The following is a 14,424-nucleotide window of genomic DNA, read 5'->3' as shown; positions in this document are numbered from 1 at the left end:
ATTTTGCAAAAACAAGGATCTTCCCTAGATAACTACCGTGTTTCCCTGAATATAAGACTGGGTCTTATTTTCTTTTGAGTGCCCAAAAATAACCACTAGGGTTTATTTTGGGAGGGGGTGTCTTATTTTTTTCCACCCCCACGTATGGGAGGCCAGTTCCACCACAAAACCGCGTTCGACTAAACCGCGCTCGATGAAACCGCGTAGCTGATGTCATCACAGGGTGACAACAGTGCGGAGACAGAAGCACACTGTAAAGGCTAAACTTAAAATTAACCCCTAAACCTAAACCTAACCCCCCTAAACCTAATCCTAAACCTAATCCTAAACCTAACCCTAAACCTAACCCTTAACCTAACCCTAAACCTAACCCTAACCCTTAACCTAACCCTAAACCTAACCCTTACCTTAAGTTGAATCGGCTTGCTTTCAAAGCGCTATTTAAAGCGCCCTTCTTTCTCCGCGCTGGCTGTTGTCGCCCTGTTGATGACGTCAGTGACGCGCTTTAATCGGGCGCGCTTTAGTCGAGCGCGGTGTTGTCGTGCCACGTGGGAGGCCAACTTCTTCTGCTTGCTTGCGACGGGGCAGGAGGCCACGCGATGTGCGAGTGCCGCCACCACGAGGCAGAGGGAATGGAGCTGCCTCATGCGCCCTGCTCAGGCTTTTCTCAAGGCCCCTGTGGAATGAGCAGCCACCCAACGGCGCAGGCTCTTAAGTAGGGTTTATTTTGGGGGGGTAGGACTTAAATTAGGCACACACATAAAAACATGTTACGGCTTATTTTTGGGACAGATCTTATTTTCAGGGAAACGGGGTATGTGATAATAAAACAAGAACTGGGATCCTATTTCATCCGAGTGAACAGTACCTTGCTGTCGAGCTTCTTCATGGTGACCAGATCAAGGGATTTCAGCGAGTGCCCAGTTGGGGAAATGAAATACAGGCACGCGTGGATCCTGGTGTCGTGATAATTAAACAGGGACCGCTTGATCTTCAGCTCTTCCTGCAGGTAGGCCTCGAACTGTGCATCTATGTATTCCACAATGGGCTTGTAGCTGAAACAAAAAGAATTCACGTTCAGATCAAGGAGCAATCGCCATTGTCAGCGGACTTTCAACAAACAGGTGGGGGTTTGCCTGCAGCCAAGTAAAGTAGAATTATTTACTCTCCGTGATTTGGGATTATATAAGGTGTTGAATTGGATTTAACTTGGTGGCCCAGTGGCTAAGACGCTGAGCTTGTGGATCAGAAAGGTCAGCAGTCCGAATCCCTAGCGCCGCGTAACGGAGTGAGCTCCCGTTACTTGTCCCAGCTTCTGCCAAGCTAGCAGTTCGAAAGCGCGTAAAAATGCAAGTAGAAAAATAGGAACCACTTTTGGTGGGAAGGGAACAGCGCTCCGTGTGCCTTCGGCGTTTAGTCATGCCGGCCACAAGACCACGGAGACGTCTTCGGACAGCGCTGGCTCTTTGGTTTTGAAACAGAGATGAGCACCGCCCCCTAGAGTCAGGAACGACTAGCACATATGTGCAAGGGGAACCTTTACTTTTACCTTTTTATGGAGGTGAGGAGATTCCAAACTAATGATGCGTTTGACACCACCCTCGGGCCCAGTCTGGTCCTCTCCCACATTTAGTATTCTGCTGCTTCTGAACAACTTTCTATGTGAGCATGTGAGCATGTTTGTATACGAAAGGGGGGGGGCAGTGAACTATTCTTTTTCAGAAACATTTTTGCAACAGCTGGCTCTTCAAAGGAGGATGAACTCTTTGTATCCAAACAGCTCCTAATGAGCTGCAGGATGCTCTGATTCAGGGTCTGTTTATCAGGGCATCTCATTGGAATTTTAATAATAATAATAATAATAACAACAACAACAACAACTGCAGGCTGATTATAAATTGCGGCACAATTCAGTAGCACAAATGATCCACTGGAATTTGTGCAAAAATTATACTATTAAAACAGCAACAAACTGGTGGGAACATAAGCCTGAAAAAGTCACCGAAAATCAAGATCTTATGGGATTTTCGTATACAAACGGACAAAATACTGGCACATAATACACCAGACATCACACTGGTTGAGAAAAATAAGGTTACAATCATAGACATCACAATACCAGGGGATAGCAGGGTTGACGAGAAGGAACATGAAAAAATCGTGAAATACCAGGATTTAAAAATCAAAATCCAACGATTATGGCACAAACCAGCAGTGGTAATTCCAGTGGTGATAGGCACACTGGGTGCTATCCTAAAAGCACTGGAATTACATTTAAAACAGTTAAAAATTGACAAAATCACCGTCAGTCAAATGCAAAAAGCCGCACTGCTTGGATCCGCACGCATATTAAGAAAATACGTTACGACGTCCTAGGCCCCTGGGTGGGGCCCGACTAGTAACCAATGCCAAATCCAGCGAAACAACTGGCCGCTGTGATACAATTCTGTTGTTGCGATAATAATAATAATAATAATAATAATAATAATAATAATAATAATAATAATAAAAAACTGCCGGCATCTTCTGACAGCTGTTCCCAATCTCCCCCACGTCAGCATTAAGCAAGGAAGAAACTTTATCCTAAGGGACTGAAGAGGGCTTATAGTGAATTCCAAGTTTGAAGATAAGGAAGATTTTATAGGATGCAGCTGAAATTATAAAAGAAGCTGACGCTGCATAAAATAGAATAGATCCATGTGGCTGAGTTGTTCCTTCTTGGACCTCATCCTGTGGTTAGAAATGTTCAAATCTGAGTAAGCAACACTTTCAGACACTCCCCCTATGCACAGTCCAAAGTCAGATCTTCCGTAGCCTCAATCAGCTCATTGGCTCGGAAGAGCTTAATCTACTCCGGACATTAGGCCCAACTCATCAGTTCAAATCCACACCTTGCTCCTGGCAGCTACTACACAGGTAGTCCTCGACTTACAACAGTTGGTTTAGTGACCATTCAAAGTTACAACGGCACTGAAAAAAAGCAACTTGTGCCCATTTTTCACACTTGCAACCATTGTAGCTTCTCTGATCAAAATTCAGACTTTGGAGCGCCCGAAAACGGTCCAAAGAATGGCCAAAAAACCAGCCTGTTTTTCGGCCATCTGATCTTCCAGTTCCCTGACTCACACGCCCACTGGCCAGATGGTCTTTGTGGGTGCCGGAGCGCCAGAAAGCGGCCCAAGAAACAGCCTGAAAATGCCCAAAAACCAGGCATGCGCATGCTGGCCAGTTGATCTTGGGGATTCTAGTACTCCCGTGCGCACAAAGACCGCACGCACATGGGCACCGGCTAGCTGGTCTTCAGGTTTATGACATACACACCAGTGGTGGGATTCAGCCAGTTCGCACCTATTCGGGAGAACCGGTTGGTAACTTTCTAAGCAGTTCGGAGAACCGGTTGTTGGAAGAAATCTCCTTTTGTTTTTTTCCACTTTACAGGGCTAATCCTGTAAGGAAGGCAGGAAGGAAACATTCTGGTGTTGCTTGTAGCCTCATCTTTATTGCCCTGCTTACAGAAACTGCCTCTCCGGTTAACCCTTATTACATTGTAACAGCTAAGGCTGTTACATCGACCTGAGTGACCTTGAGTTGGCCATGCCCACCCAGTCACATGACCACCGAGTCCCACCTACCCAGATGGTCATTGGGGCAGAGAACCAGTTGTTAAATTATTTGAATCCCACCACTGATACACACACACATATGCCCATGTGTTCCGGTTTAGGCACTCGGTGCCAAAATGGTTTGCCATCCCTGGTCTACGGTTTTATTAACCATGGGAAAAGACAAGGAGTAACTTATGAGACTTAAAACTCCATCTTAATTCATGGAAAAATCCGTTTTTGGCTTTTGATGCTGAATATCAGAATCTTTTGGCTTCCCAGGCTCTACCCGGCTTATTTATTATGCCGTGGAACTCGTCCAGAGACAAAATGACCAGACATTCTTCCCTTCAAGAGGGCTCAACAGATGCTCAAGAAAATAAATCTCACATGCAAAACAGAAACGTCGCAGAACGTGCTTTGAGGCATTCCCACAAAAGGGTGACACAGAACACAGAATAACAAGAGTCGGAAGGGACCTTGGGAGGTCATGTAGTCCAACTCCTTGCATGAGCATATATCCTTCCAGAGAAATGGCTGCCCAGTTTCTTCTCGAAAACCAACAGTGATGAAGCACCCACAACTTCTGAAGGCAAGCCATTCCTCTGGTTGGTTGTTAGGAAATTTCTCCTTAGTTCCAAGTTGCTTCTCTCCAAGATTTGTTTCCATCTATGGTTCACCGACAAATGCGCGCCGACAAAACCGCGCCGACAAAACCGTGACAAAACCGCGACATCAAAATCGTGCGCCATCAACAAACAACATACTGGGACACGAAAACAACCTTATAACCCATCCACCCTAACCCATGCACCCTAACCCTAATTGCGCTTTTGACGTCGCGGTTTTGTCACCGCGGTTTTGTCGGCACGCATTTGACTAGCGCGCATTTGTCGGGTCACATCCATCTGTTGTTTCTTGCCTTGCCTTTTGGTGCTTTGGAAAATAGGCTAACACCCCCCCCTCTTCTTCCTGGTAGCCTCTCAAATACAGGAACACTGCTGTCATGTCCTTCTTTTCACTAGCCTAGACGGACCCAGGTTCTGCAACCCTTCTTTGTACATCTTAAGTCTTCTGTTCCCCCTAATCATCTTCGTTGCTCCTTTCTGCACCCTTTTCCAGAGTCTCAGAGAATCTGAACACAGGCATAGAAGGTTCTTGTGAAAGCAACTAGACAACGGACAACAGATCAGCAGAACCCAGGATCCAATGAAATCCAGCGATGATTGTGTGATCCAGTATCCAATGTCATAATAATGAAAAAAGCTGGTTTGCTCACATAGTAAGATTAGACACAAGGACAGATTTTCTTGAAGGCCATCACTCTGCTAAACAAATAATTCCCTCCACGCTGTCAAACTATTTTACTAAGTCTGCATTACTGTTACTTTTAGTTTTCTCATCGTTCCTATCACCCATCTCCTCCCACTTATGACTGCAGGACTGTAACTTTGTTTTTTGTATCCTTACGATTTATATTGATTGTTTCCTTTATATTGATTGCTTATTTGCACCCTGTGACTATCATTGTGTTGTACCTTATGATTCTTGATGAATGTATCTTGTCTTTTATGCACACTGAGAGTTTTTGCACCAAAGACAAATTCCTTCTGTGCCCAATCACACTTGGCCAATAAAGAACTCTATTCTATTCTATTCTAATATTCCTTATTCCAAAATAGACGTCTATTGGAGGAACATAGAAAGCTGATGGCAGAAAAAGAAAGAATGCTAAATTTCACAGAGGAATGAAACTATTACGACAGGATGTGCTAGGGCTGACCCATGCTATTTTATATATATACACACAGAGAGAATGACAATTTCCCATTATATGTTTCCACGGTCTTAAAATGACGGATCTTGAATTTCTTTTTTCTTTTCCCCCAAACCACACATTCCGTGAATTCCTTGTGAAAGACTTTATTCCCTATTTAGGAAAAACCAGACAGAATTGTTAAAATAGCCCGGCTGTTAGCTAAAAATCAACTCACCCACCCACCCAACGCTTTGGGTCGTCTCTAAACTTTCAAATCCATGTGTGAAACAAATCCAGGATTCACAGGTTTCCCACAGTGTGTTTGTGTGGAAATAATCTTTTTCTTTACACCAGAACGGTTTAGTATAAAGACAAGCAAAGTAAGAGATTTCTAAACTGTGGGTCACTGCACACACGAATTTTTTTTTTTTTTAATGGTTTTGGCTCATCATGTATGGAACGAGCTTTCTTATCGAGCTGGGTACCTATTGCACTGCAAATCTTATTTACTTTGCATTAAATATAATCTACACAAGGCCCCTTTTATTGGAGACGGAAGAAGGAGGATACCAAGTCCCAATCTTCCTTTGGCAGCCCACAAACCTCACTCGTTTGAGAAGAAACATGTAAGAATGGTAAAGGTAGTTCTTTGACTTATGACCGATCATTTCGTACAATAGATCATCAAAAAGACAACTTAAGTTATCACCACAGGTTGAAATGAGTATTTTATGTAGGCCTGAAATAAACCTACACTGTGCTACTTTGCGTCATGGTTGTCTGGCAGCTCTGCGCATGCGCACACTGGGAACAGGCTCCAGATGTTCGTCTGCCTCACTGATGACTGACTCTGAAGGCAGATGATAACTGGCATACGGCCCTGGCTCCCTCTCTGCCTCCGACACAGAGCCCTCATCAGAGCCTTCCCCAGACTCCAGGATTGGCCCATGTTCCTCCCCAACCTCCTCACTGTCCGAGTCTGCCACTGGCGGGCCACAACAAAACTCCAGTTGCCTCTTGAAAATGCACCTTTGGATCAAAGAAGTAGTGCAAGATCAGAAGCTGTGGAGAGACCAGGCCCACAGAATCACCAAGTGTCTGGCATGACTGAATAGATAATACTATCAACATCATCTCTGACATTACCGTATTTTTCGGAGTATAAGACGCACCTTTTTCCCCTCAAAAGAGGTTGAAAATCTGGGTGCGTCTTATATTCTGAATACAGAATTTTTTGCCTCCTGAAACCCCGCCCCCTTCACCAAAATGGTCGTGCATACCTTGTAGGAAGCTTTCAGAGTATTCCTGGGGGCTGGGGAGGCCAGAAATGAGCAAAAAATAGGCCATTTTTGGCTCACTTTGCCCCCCTCCCCCCGCAGCACTCTAAGCTTTTGGGGGGGGGAAATGGACCCATTTTCGTGAAAAATGGGCCATTTTGGGGAGGTTTGCAGAGTGCAAAAACTATTTTTTTTTAAATTGTCTCTTCAAAACCTTGCTGTGTCTTATACTCTGGTGGGTCTTATACTATGAAAAATATGGTACCTGTCGTCCTTATTGATCTGGTCTCCAAATCCCACCGTATCGACAATTGTCAGCTTGAGACGGACGTTGCTCTCCTGGAGCTCGTAACTCCTGGCTTTCAACCGTACACCTGGCTCCTTGTGGGTGGCCGCGTCGCTTTCGAACTTCGTGTTGAACAGCGTGTCCATGAGGGTTGATTTGCCAATGCCGGTTTCCCCTGGGGAAAAAAAAAGACATCTGGATTAGGACATCCCAATCAGAGGTGGTATTCAGCCGGTTCGAACTGGTTCGCCCGAACCAATAGCGGAAATTGCAGGAAACAAATTTCTCACTTAACAACATATATTTTGGACTCAATTGTGGTCCTAAGTTGAGGACTCCCTGTAAATTTAATAAACAAATTCCCACATCATCCGGGGCAGAGGGGAGAGAAGAAAATCCAGTTGTCTCCTAAAAAAGGCGCCTTTGGGGCATACCATGACCTGGATGACTGTGAATCTCTACAGACTTTTAGCTCTTCAATTTGGGATGAAGACCCTTGGAATGGGGTGGGAGTAGGAATGGATTCCCAGAGAAGAAATTGCAGACAACAGGAACTATTTGCACCACTCAGGTGACCCTGAGGACAGAAATAAACCTCCAAGTGGCCTCAATGACACTCTAAAAGGATGCAAATGACCAGCTGTCTGCAAGGAATATCAACCCTTCCATTCCCCACCATCCAGTCAGAGCTGAAGAAGCTTCTTGGATGAGAAGCAAAACGTCTTCAAATGAAAAAAGAGAAGTCCAGTTGCCTCCAGAAAAAGCTCCTTTGGGACAATAGGGAAGCCAGATTCGCCTAATGTTTACATGATTCATTTAACAAATGCAATGATTTGCTTAACAACCATAGCAGAAAAGATCATAAAATTGGGTGTGACTCACTTAACTGCCTTAATTAACAGTGGAAATTCTGATCCCAGTTGTGGTCAAAGTACAGGACAACCCATAATTCACTTAACAACTGTGGCAAAAAAAAATCAGACCTGATTCATTTAACAACGACCTTGCTTAGCAACTAACATTCTGGTTCCCAATTGTGGTTGTAAGTCAAGAACTATCTGCAGTATGTGAATATTTTTGGCACTGCATAGCACTTCTACTAACAAGTTAAATTACAGACAGAAGTTACAGCTAAATACCATTGCTAACAATTTGTTATGACAGTGAAAATGTGAAACTAGGTGCTTTCATTAATGCTTATAACCACCATAGTGGCTAGATTAAGCCTGGAGACGAGACAAACCCCTTTAATACAATACAATACAATACAATACCAGAGTTGGAAGGGACCTTGGAGGTCTTCTAGTCCAACCCCCTGCCTAGACAGGAAACCCTATACTGTTTCAGACAAATGGCTGTCCAACATCTTCTTAAAGACTTCCAGTGTTGGGGCATTCACAACTTCTGGAGGCAACTTCTGTTCCACTGGTTAATTGTTCTAACTGTCAGGAAATTTCTCCTCAGTTCTAAGTTGCTTCTCTCCTTGATTAGTTTAAGTCCACTCATCTAAAACTTTCCAGCTGAGAGCTTTTAAGAAGGAGCTATAGAGTTAGACTAACTTTATTGTCACTTTGAATGTACACTAATCGGCATGCATTAAAATGAAATTTCGTTGCATACAGCTCAAAGGGTTATCAGCTCCAAATACACTACACACACGACAATATAAATAAATAAATATCAAATTATGCATATCCCCAGATATATGATATGACACAGAGAAACAATACGGTCTAGTTCAGATGTATACATGTACATGGCGAGAAAAAGTGAGTTTACCAGATGGAGGGAATAGGGAACAAAGTTGTTACAGAATCTGGTAGTCCTGCTAGGAATACTTCGAAACCTCCTGCCAGAGGGGAGCAACAGAAACAGACCGTAAAGTAGGTGTGTGGGGTCTCTAACAATGCTTTGAGCTCTAAGCACATAGCGCTTATAAGCAGCATCCTGAATAACAGGAAGCGGGCTTCCTATAATCTTCTCTGTTGTCCTCACCACTCTCTGTATGGACTTTCTATCTGAGGCGCTGCCGCCACCAAATGAACAGGAATGCAGTTTGTTGAAATGCTCTCAATCGTGCTTCTGTAAAAAGTGGCCAGGACAGAAGGAGAAAGATGTTCTCTCCTCATGCGACGCAGGAAATGAAGACGCTGGTTTGCATGCTCCACTAAGGATGTCGTGCAGAGAGGCCAATTCAGATTGTTGGTTATCTGCACCCCCAGAAACTTAATACTGTCAACTACTACAGCTGCATCCTTGATATTGAGTGGAGTAGGACCATGTGGGTTCTTCCTAAAATCTACAGTGATCTCCTTTGTTTTATTAACAATTATATAGTACATAGTCCAGAATTTATGACGATAATGAAGCTTGCTCATTACAGTTATTAGTCAGGACGGTTGAAAAACTAGTCACCTACAAGACCAATCTGATTTTATGATTTTTTTTTGTTGCAATTATAACCGAACGCAGCAGTTATAAAGCAAACCCACTGTTTGCAATGGGGCATTTTTGCCAAAAGCAATGGAAATAAATCTTGATTTTCAGCAAAAACAAAGCACGAAGTTTATCATTGTTTTGCAGAATTCATTAAGTAAACACAATGGCTGTTCTGTGAATGCCCAGGTCGTTAAACGCTGCAATGCATTCCCAGTGCTATTTTTTTTGCCTGAAAGCACAGGACATGGCAAATAGTCATAAAATGCCACATGTCCGTGTAGAAGAAACAATTGTTCAGAATTTTAGTACCTTTGGGAGGGTCTGTCATAACTTCAACCAGTTGATAAGTGACCGGTCATAAGTCAAGGACTACCTGTACTGGCTCTCGAACTTTTGTTTGTCATGACACTGCACTGAACAGCACTCCTCATCTTTTGCTACTTGTATTTCAAAAATTGCATTTGGCCGAAGAACAGGAATGGCAGAGGAAAAAAGGCAACTGATTTTTGTCAGCTTCACATCATTATATCCTCAAAGTTTCTTAAATATCCCTAAGCCCAATTCTGTTATTTTTCCCCCCAAACATTGATTTGCAAAAAAAAAAAAAAAAAGGAATTCAACAATTAAATCCATCTCCCCAGGCTAGATGTTTTAAAGTGCACAAGGCTTCAGTCGATGTCTCTTTTCTAAAGAAATAAATGAAGTTTTACTGTAAAAACAAATCAGATATCAGATAAAGGGACAGAAATGGGAATAGGTCATCTCTGCCAAAGAAAGAACAGAGATCAACTATTTCACTCTTGCACACAAAAAAAGTTTTTTTCAGGAATGCAAGAAGTCTCAAGACAGTTATCAGTCACACTAAGGAGTTAGAAGATTAAACTACTTGGTTATATAGCCTGCAGCAGAAAGAAAGAAAGAAAGAAAGAAAGAAAGAAAGAAAGGAAGGAAGGAAGGAAGGAAGGAAAGCAGGAAAGAAGAAAGGAAGAAAGGAAGAAAAGAGGGAGGGAGGGGGAGAGAAGAGGAGAGAGAGAAAGGAAGGAAAGAAGGAAGGAAGGAAGGAAGGAGGGAGAAAGGAAGGAAGAAGAAAGGAGGGAAGGAGGGGGAGAGGAGAGAGAGAAAGAAAGGAAGAAGGGAGGGAGAGAGAAGAGAAGAAAGAGAAAAGGAAAGGAAAGGAAAGGAAGGAAGGGGGAGGGAAGAGAAGAGAGAAAATACTAATGTTAAGAGGAGGAAACAACTTTTTTGCATTCCAGAGACACTCAAATCTCTGGAGACATTTGATTTGGATCTTCCATAGCTTCTTTGTTTGGCACAGCGACTTTGATTTTAACTCTTAAAAGTCAATTTGTTTCAGTATCTCAAAAGGAAAAAAAAAGTTGTGCGAGCAATCACGAGGAAACCATGAGTTAAAATTCAGCATACAGTATCAAACGCAGCAGTCAGCTTACAAAAGTCAAACCACAAATGTATGTGGATGAAGAAGCAGTCAATGTAATCTCAAGAGCCTGAAAAATGTTTTGGAAAATGACTTCAACTAACACACACATGGAATAGGCTGCAATGAAACTAGCCATTTCTAAATAGGCCTGCAAAAAAATGGTGCACTTTAATGTAATTTGTACATTACGTAGAATCAGTCCTTTCTTGCTCCGAAATTATAACTTTTAGTTTAATTTAAACTTTTATTTAAATTAAAAATATAAAATACAGATAGTCCTCGCCTTACCAACCAAAATTGAGCCCAATATTTTCCATTGCTAAGCTAGACAGTTGTTAAGTGAGTTTTGCCCCATTTAACAACCTTTCTTGCCACCGTTGTTAAGTGAATCACTGCAATTGTTAAGTCAGTAGCACAGTCGTTAAGTGAATCTGGCTTCCCCATTGACTTCGCTTGTCAGAAGGACGCAAAAGGGGATCACTGCAACCGTCATAAATATGAATCTGTTTCCAAGCATCTGAGTTTTGATCACGTGACTGCAATGGTCATAAGTGTGAAAAACATGTTTCTTCAATGCTCAAACGGTCACTAAACAAATGGTTATACATTAAGGACTACCTGTAAACATCCAACTCCCAATGTACTTTAGGAATCTAAAACATATTCAGATGATTAAAACACTCAAATGTGTTCTGGAGAATATCTTACATCACCCATTTTTCTTGTGGTGCACTTATGCACAGCAGACAAATTCCTTGTGTGTCTAATCACACTTGGCCAAATAAAGCTGTTGTGTTCTGTTCCTATTCTTTAGAATATTAAAGCAGAGGAATATGATAAAAGCCTAAATGCTAGAGAATTATTACACTTTTTAAATGCTTCCCACATTTAACAGGAATTAAGTTCTCTGCATATAGAGTAGTGGTGTCAAACCCAAGATTCGTGGGCTGGATTCGGCCCGCAGGGTGCTTAGATCTGGCCCATGGGCCTACACTGGAAACAGTGAAGGACCGGCCCACCAGTGGTGGGTTGCAAGCAGTACACCCCGGTACGGGCGTATTGGAGCCTGCCTGGATCACCGGATACCATTCCGGTACGGTGCTCCGGAGGGCCCACTCACCCGCCAAAGCTCCTTACCGGTCTTTTAAGTCTTTGGCACTTCAGCGCACTCCGCATATAGCGCCTATGCAAAGCTCCGCTGAGCAGCTGGAGTGTCGTGGAGGCTCGGGAAAGCTGTAAGATGCATGCGCGTGCGCGTGTCCATGTGGACGCTGCTGGGCCCTTTCCAATCGTGCTGGTTGGAATGGGATCCAGAACCCACCACTGCGGCCCACGGTGTCGCTGTGGCCCTTCCGAGCTCCATTTTGGCTGGCAGAGGGCTGCAGGAGGCCATTGTGGCTGAAAACGGATCTGGGGGAGGGCTATCGCAGTGGTGGGATTCAAATAATTTAACAATTTAAGGGTTCTCTGCCCTAATGATTTCTTCCAACAGCCAGTTCACTAAGCTGCTGAGAAAGTTAACCACCGGTTCACCCAAATTGGTGTGAACTGGCTGAAACCCACCACTGGACTATCGTGACCGAACACAGAGTCTCGATGGGTGATGTAAAGCTAGCCACGCCCATCCAAGCTGGCCACACCCACACATGCCCATCGTGGCTGAAAACAGAGCCTCAATGGGTGACGTCGAACTGGCCATGCCCACCCGGCCCTCAAGACATACAAACATAACCGTGATGCGGTCCTCAATTAAATCGAGTTTGACACCCCTGATGTGGAGGATTAAAACTCCAAGGAAGTTTTATCTAGGACTGTTCTCTGTAGTACCCCAACTTTCTAAACCGAAGATGGCTTCGATACAAGGAGGCATTAAAAATGCAGGACTTCACCCCTCCCCTGTGCTTTCAAAAGAAGCAAAATCCAGATGGCTGCTCTACAGTTATAATTTAGGTTGTAGGATTTGCTTCTCAGGCTGATAAGCAGTCAGGAAGCCCTTATGTAAATAATGCATTGCTGTAGATTCCTTCTTTATCAGGGAAAGTCATGACCTCCATTCCAGAGCACCATAAAGCTGGAATAACAGTTTTGAAAAGTCTTGGCCCTGACGTACACATAAATATACTAGTTACAAACTGAAATTAGTTCACTCGCTTGAATTATTGTATCACAAGGACTTCATAACATTTGCCGAAGGGAACTTTGAAGGTTTGCACTTAGAAATAACCCCTATGTGCTAAAATGGGGTGAGGCTGGAGATTGAAAATGGTGGCGGCTAGCTGCTTTGTCTAAATAGGTTGTGATGCTAGGTTTTATGCCTTAATCACTTTGCTTTTATTATTATTTTTAGAGTGTGTGTTTTGGTTTTTTTTGCCTCAGCAGGGGACAGCCAGAATTGTGTCTCTTAAAAAGGGTAGCCATATCAGTTTTTTTTTAATATTGGCGGACATATTAACCCCTCATACTGGCTGGGGAATTTTGGAAGTTAAAAGAATAACAGAGTTGGAAACAGTGGTGGGATTCAGCCGATTCGCACCTATCCGGGAGAACCGGTTGTTAACTTTCTAGACAGTTCAAAGAACCGTTTTTTGGAAGAAATCTCCTTTCTCCCCCCCCCCATTTTACAGGGCTAATCCTGTAAGGAAGGCAGGAAGGAAACATTCTGATGTTGTTTCTAGCCTACTCTTTATTGCCCTGCTTACAGAAACTGCCTCTCCAGTTAAACCTTATTACATCGTAACAGCTAAGGCAAAGCGCCCATCGGCATGAGTAACGTTGAGTTGGCCACGCCCACCCAGTCACATGACCACCGAGGCACGCCTACCCAGCTGGTCATTAGGGCAGAGAACCGGTTGTTAAATTATTTGAATCCCACCACTGGTTGGAAGGGACCCTGTAGGTCATCTGGCCCAACCCACCACCCGAGCAAAAGACCCTACACCATTTCTGACAGATGGCTGTCCAGTTTCTTCTTGAAAGCTCCCACAACTTCCGAAGGCAACTTCTGTTCCATTGGTTGATTGTTCTCTCAGAAAATTTCTCCTTATTTCCAAGTTGAATTTCTCCTTGATCAGTTTCCATCCATTATTCCTTCCTGGCCTTCAGGTGCTTTGGAAAATAGCTTGACCCCCTCCTCTCTTTTGGCAGCCCCAAATATTGGAAGACTGCTATCCTGTCTCCCCTGGTCCTTCTCTTCACTAGACTAGCCATGCCCAGTTCCTGCAACCGTTCTTCATTTGTTTCAGCCTCCAGTCCCCTAATCCTCTTTGTTGGGTCTTCTCTACACTCTTTTAGTTGAATTCTACTCATCTTAAAGTTTGCCTAGTTTGAAAAACTAACTCAGGGCAGATTCAAATTCAACTTCAAGTTGCGTGCCCAAGGATATTGACCTACTCAGGCTTGTCAAAATTTGAAAGACAAAAAACAATGGGGTCCCTAGCTTCAAAAGTCTGGGAATCCAACAATGATTACGGGTAGTTCTCAACTTACAACCATTCATTCAGTGACCGTTCACAGTTACAATGGCACTGGAAAAAGTTTCCATTTCTTCACAATTATGTTCATGTGATCAAAATTCAGATCCTTGGCAAATGGCATGTATTTATGATGGCGGCTCTGCCCTTGGT

General features: G+C 43.4%; 1 protein-coding gene across 1 annotated transcript in view; it reads right to left on the bottom strand.

Moving 5' to 3' along the window:
* SEPTIN11 (septin 11) overlaps window positions 1-14,424 on the bottom strand; it is a 116,786-nt gene that overhangs the window by 43,637 nt on the left and 58,725 nt on the right. The window contains exons 3-4 of the mRNA XM_032224549.1: window positions 6,904-7,099; window positions 869-1,055 (exon numbers count right to left, since the gene is read on the bottom strand). Coding sequence (XP_032080440.1) covers window positions 869-1,055; window positions 6,904-7,099 — 383 coding nt within the window. The remainder of the gene's footprint in view (window positions 1-868; window positions 1,056-6,903; window positions 7,100-14,424) is intronic.

Source organism: Thamnophis elegans, chromosome 9 (genome assembly GCF_009769535.1).
Source record: "Thamnophis elegans isolate rThaEle1 chromosome 9, rThaEle1.pri, whole genome shotgun sequence".
Taxonomy (NCBI): domain Eukaryota; kingdom Metazoa; phylum Chordata; class Lepidosauria; order Squamata; family Colubridae; genus Thamnophis; species Thamnophis elegans.
This window is presented reverse-complemented; position numbering and strand designations above follow the sequence as displayed.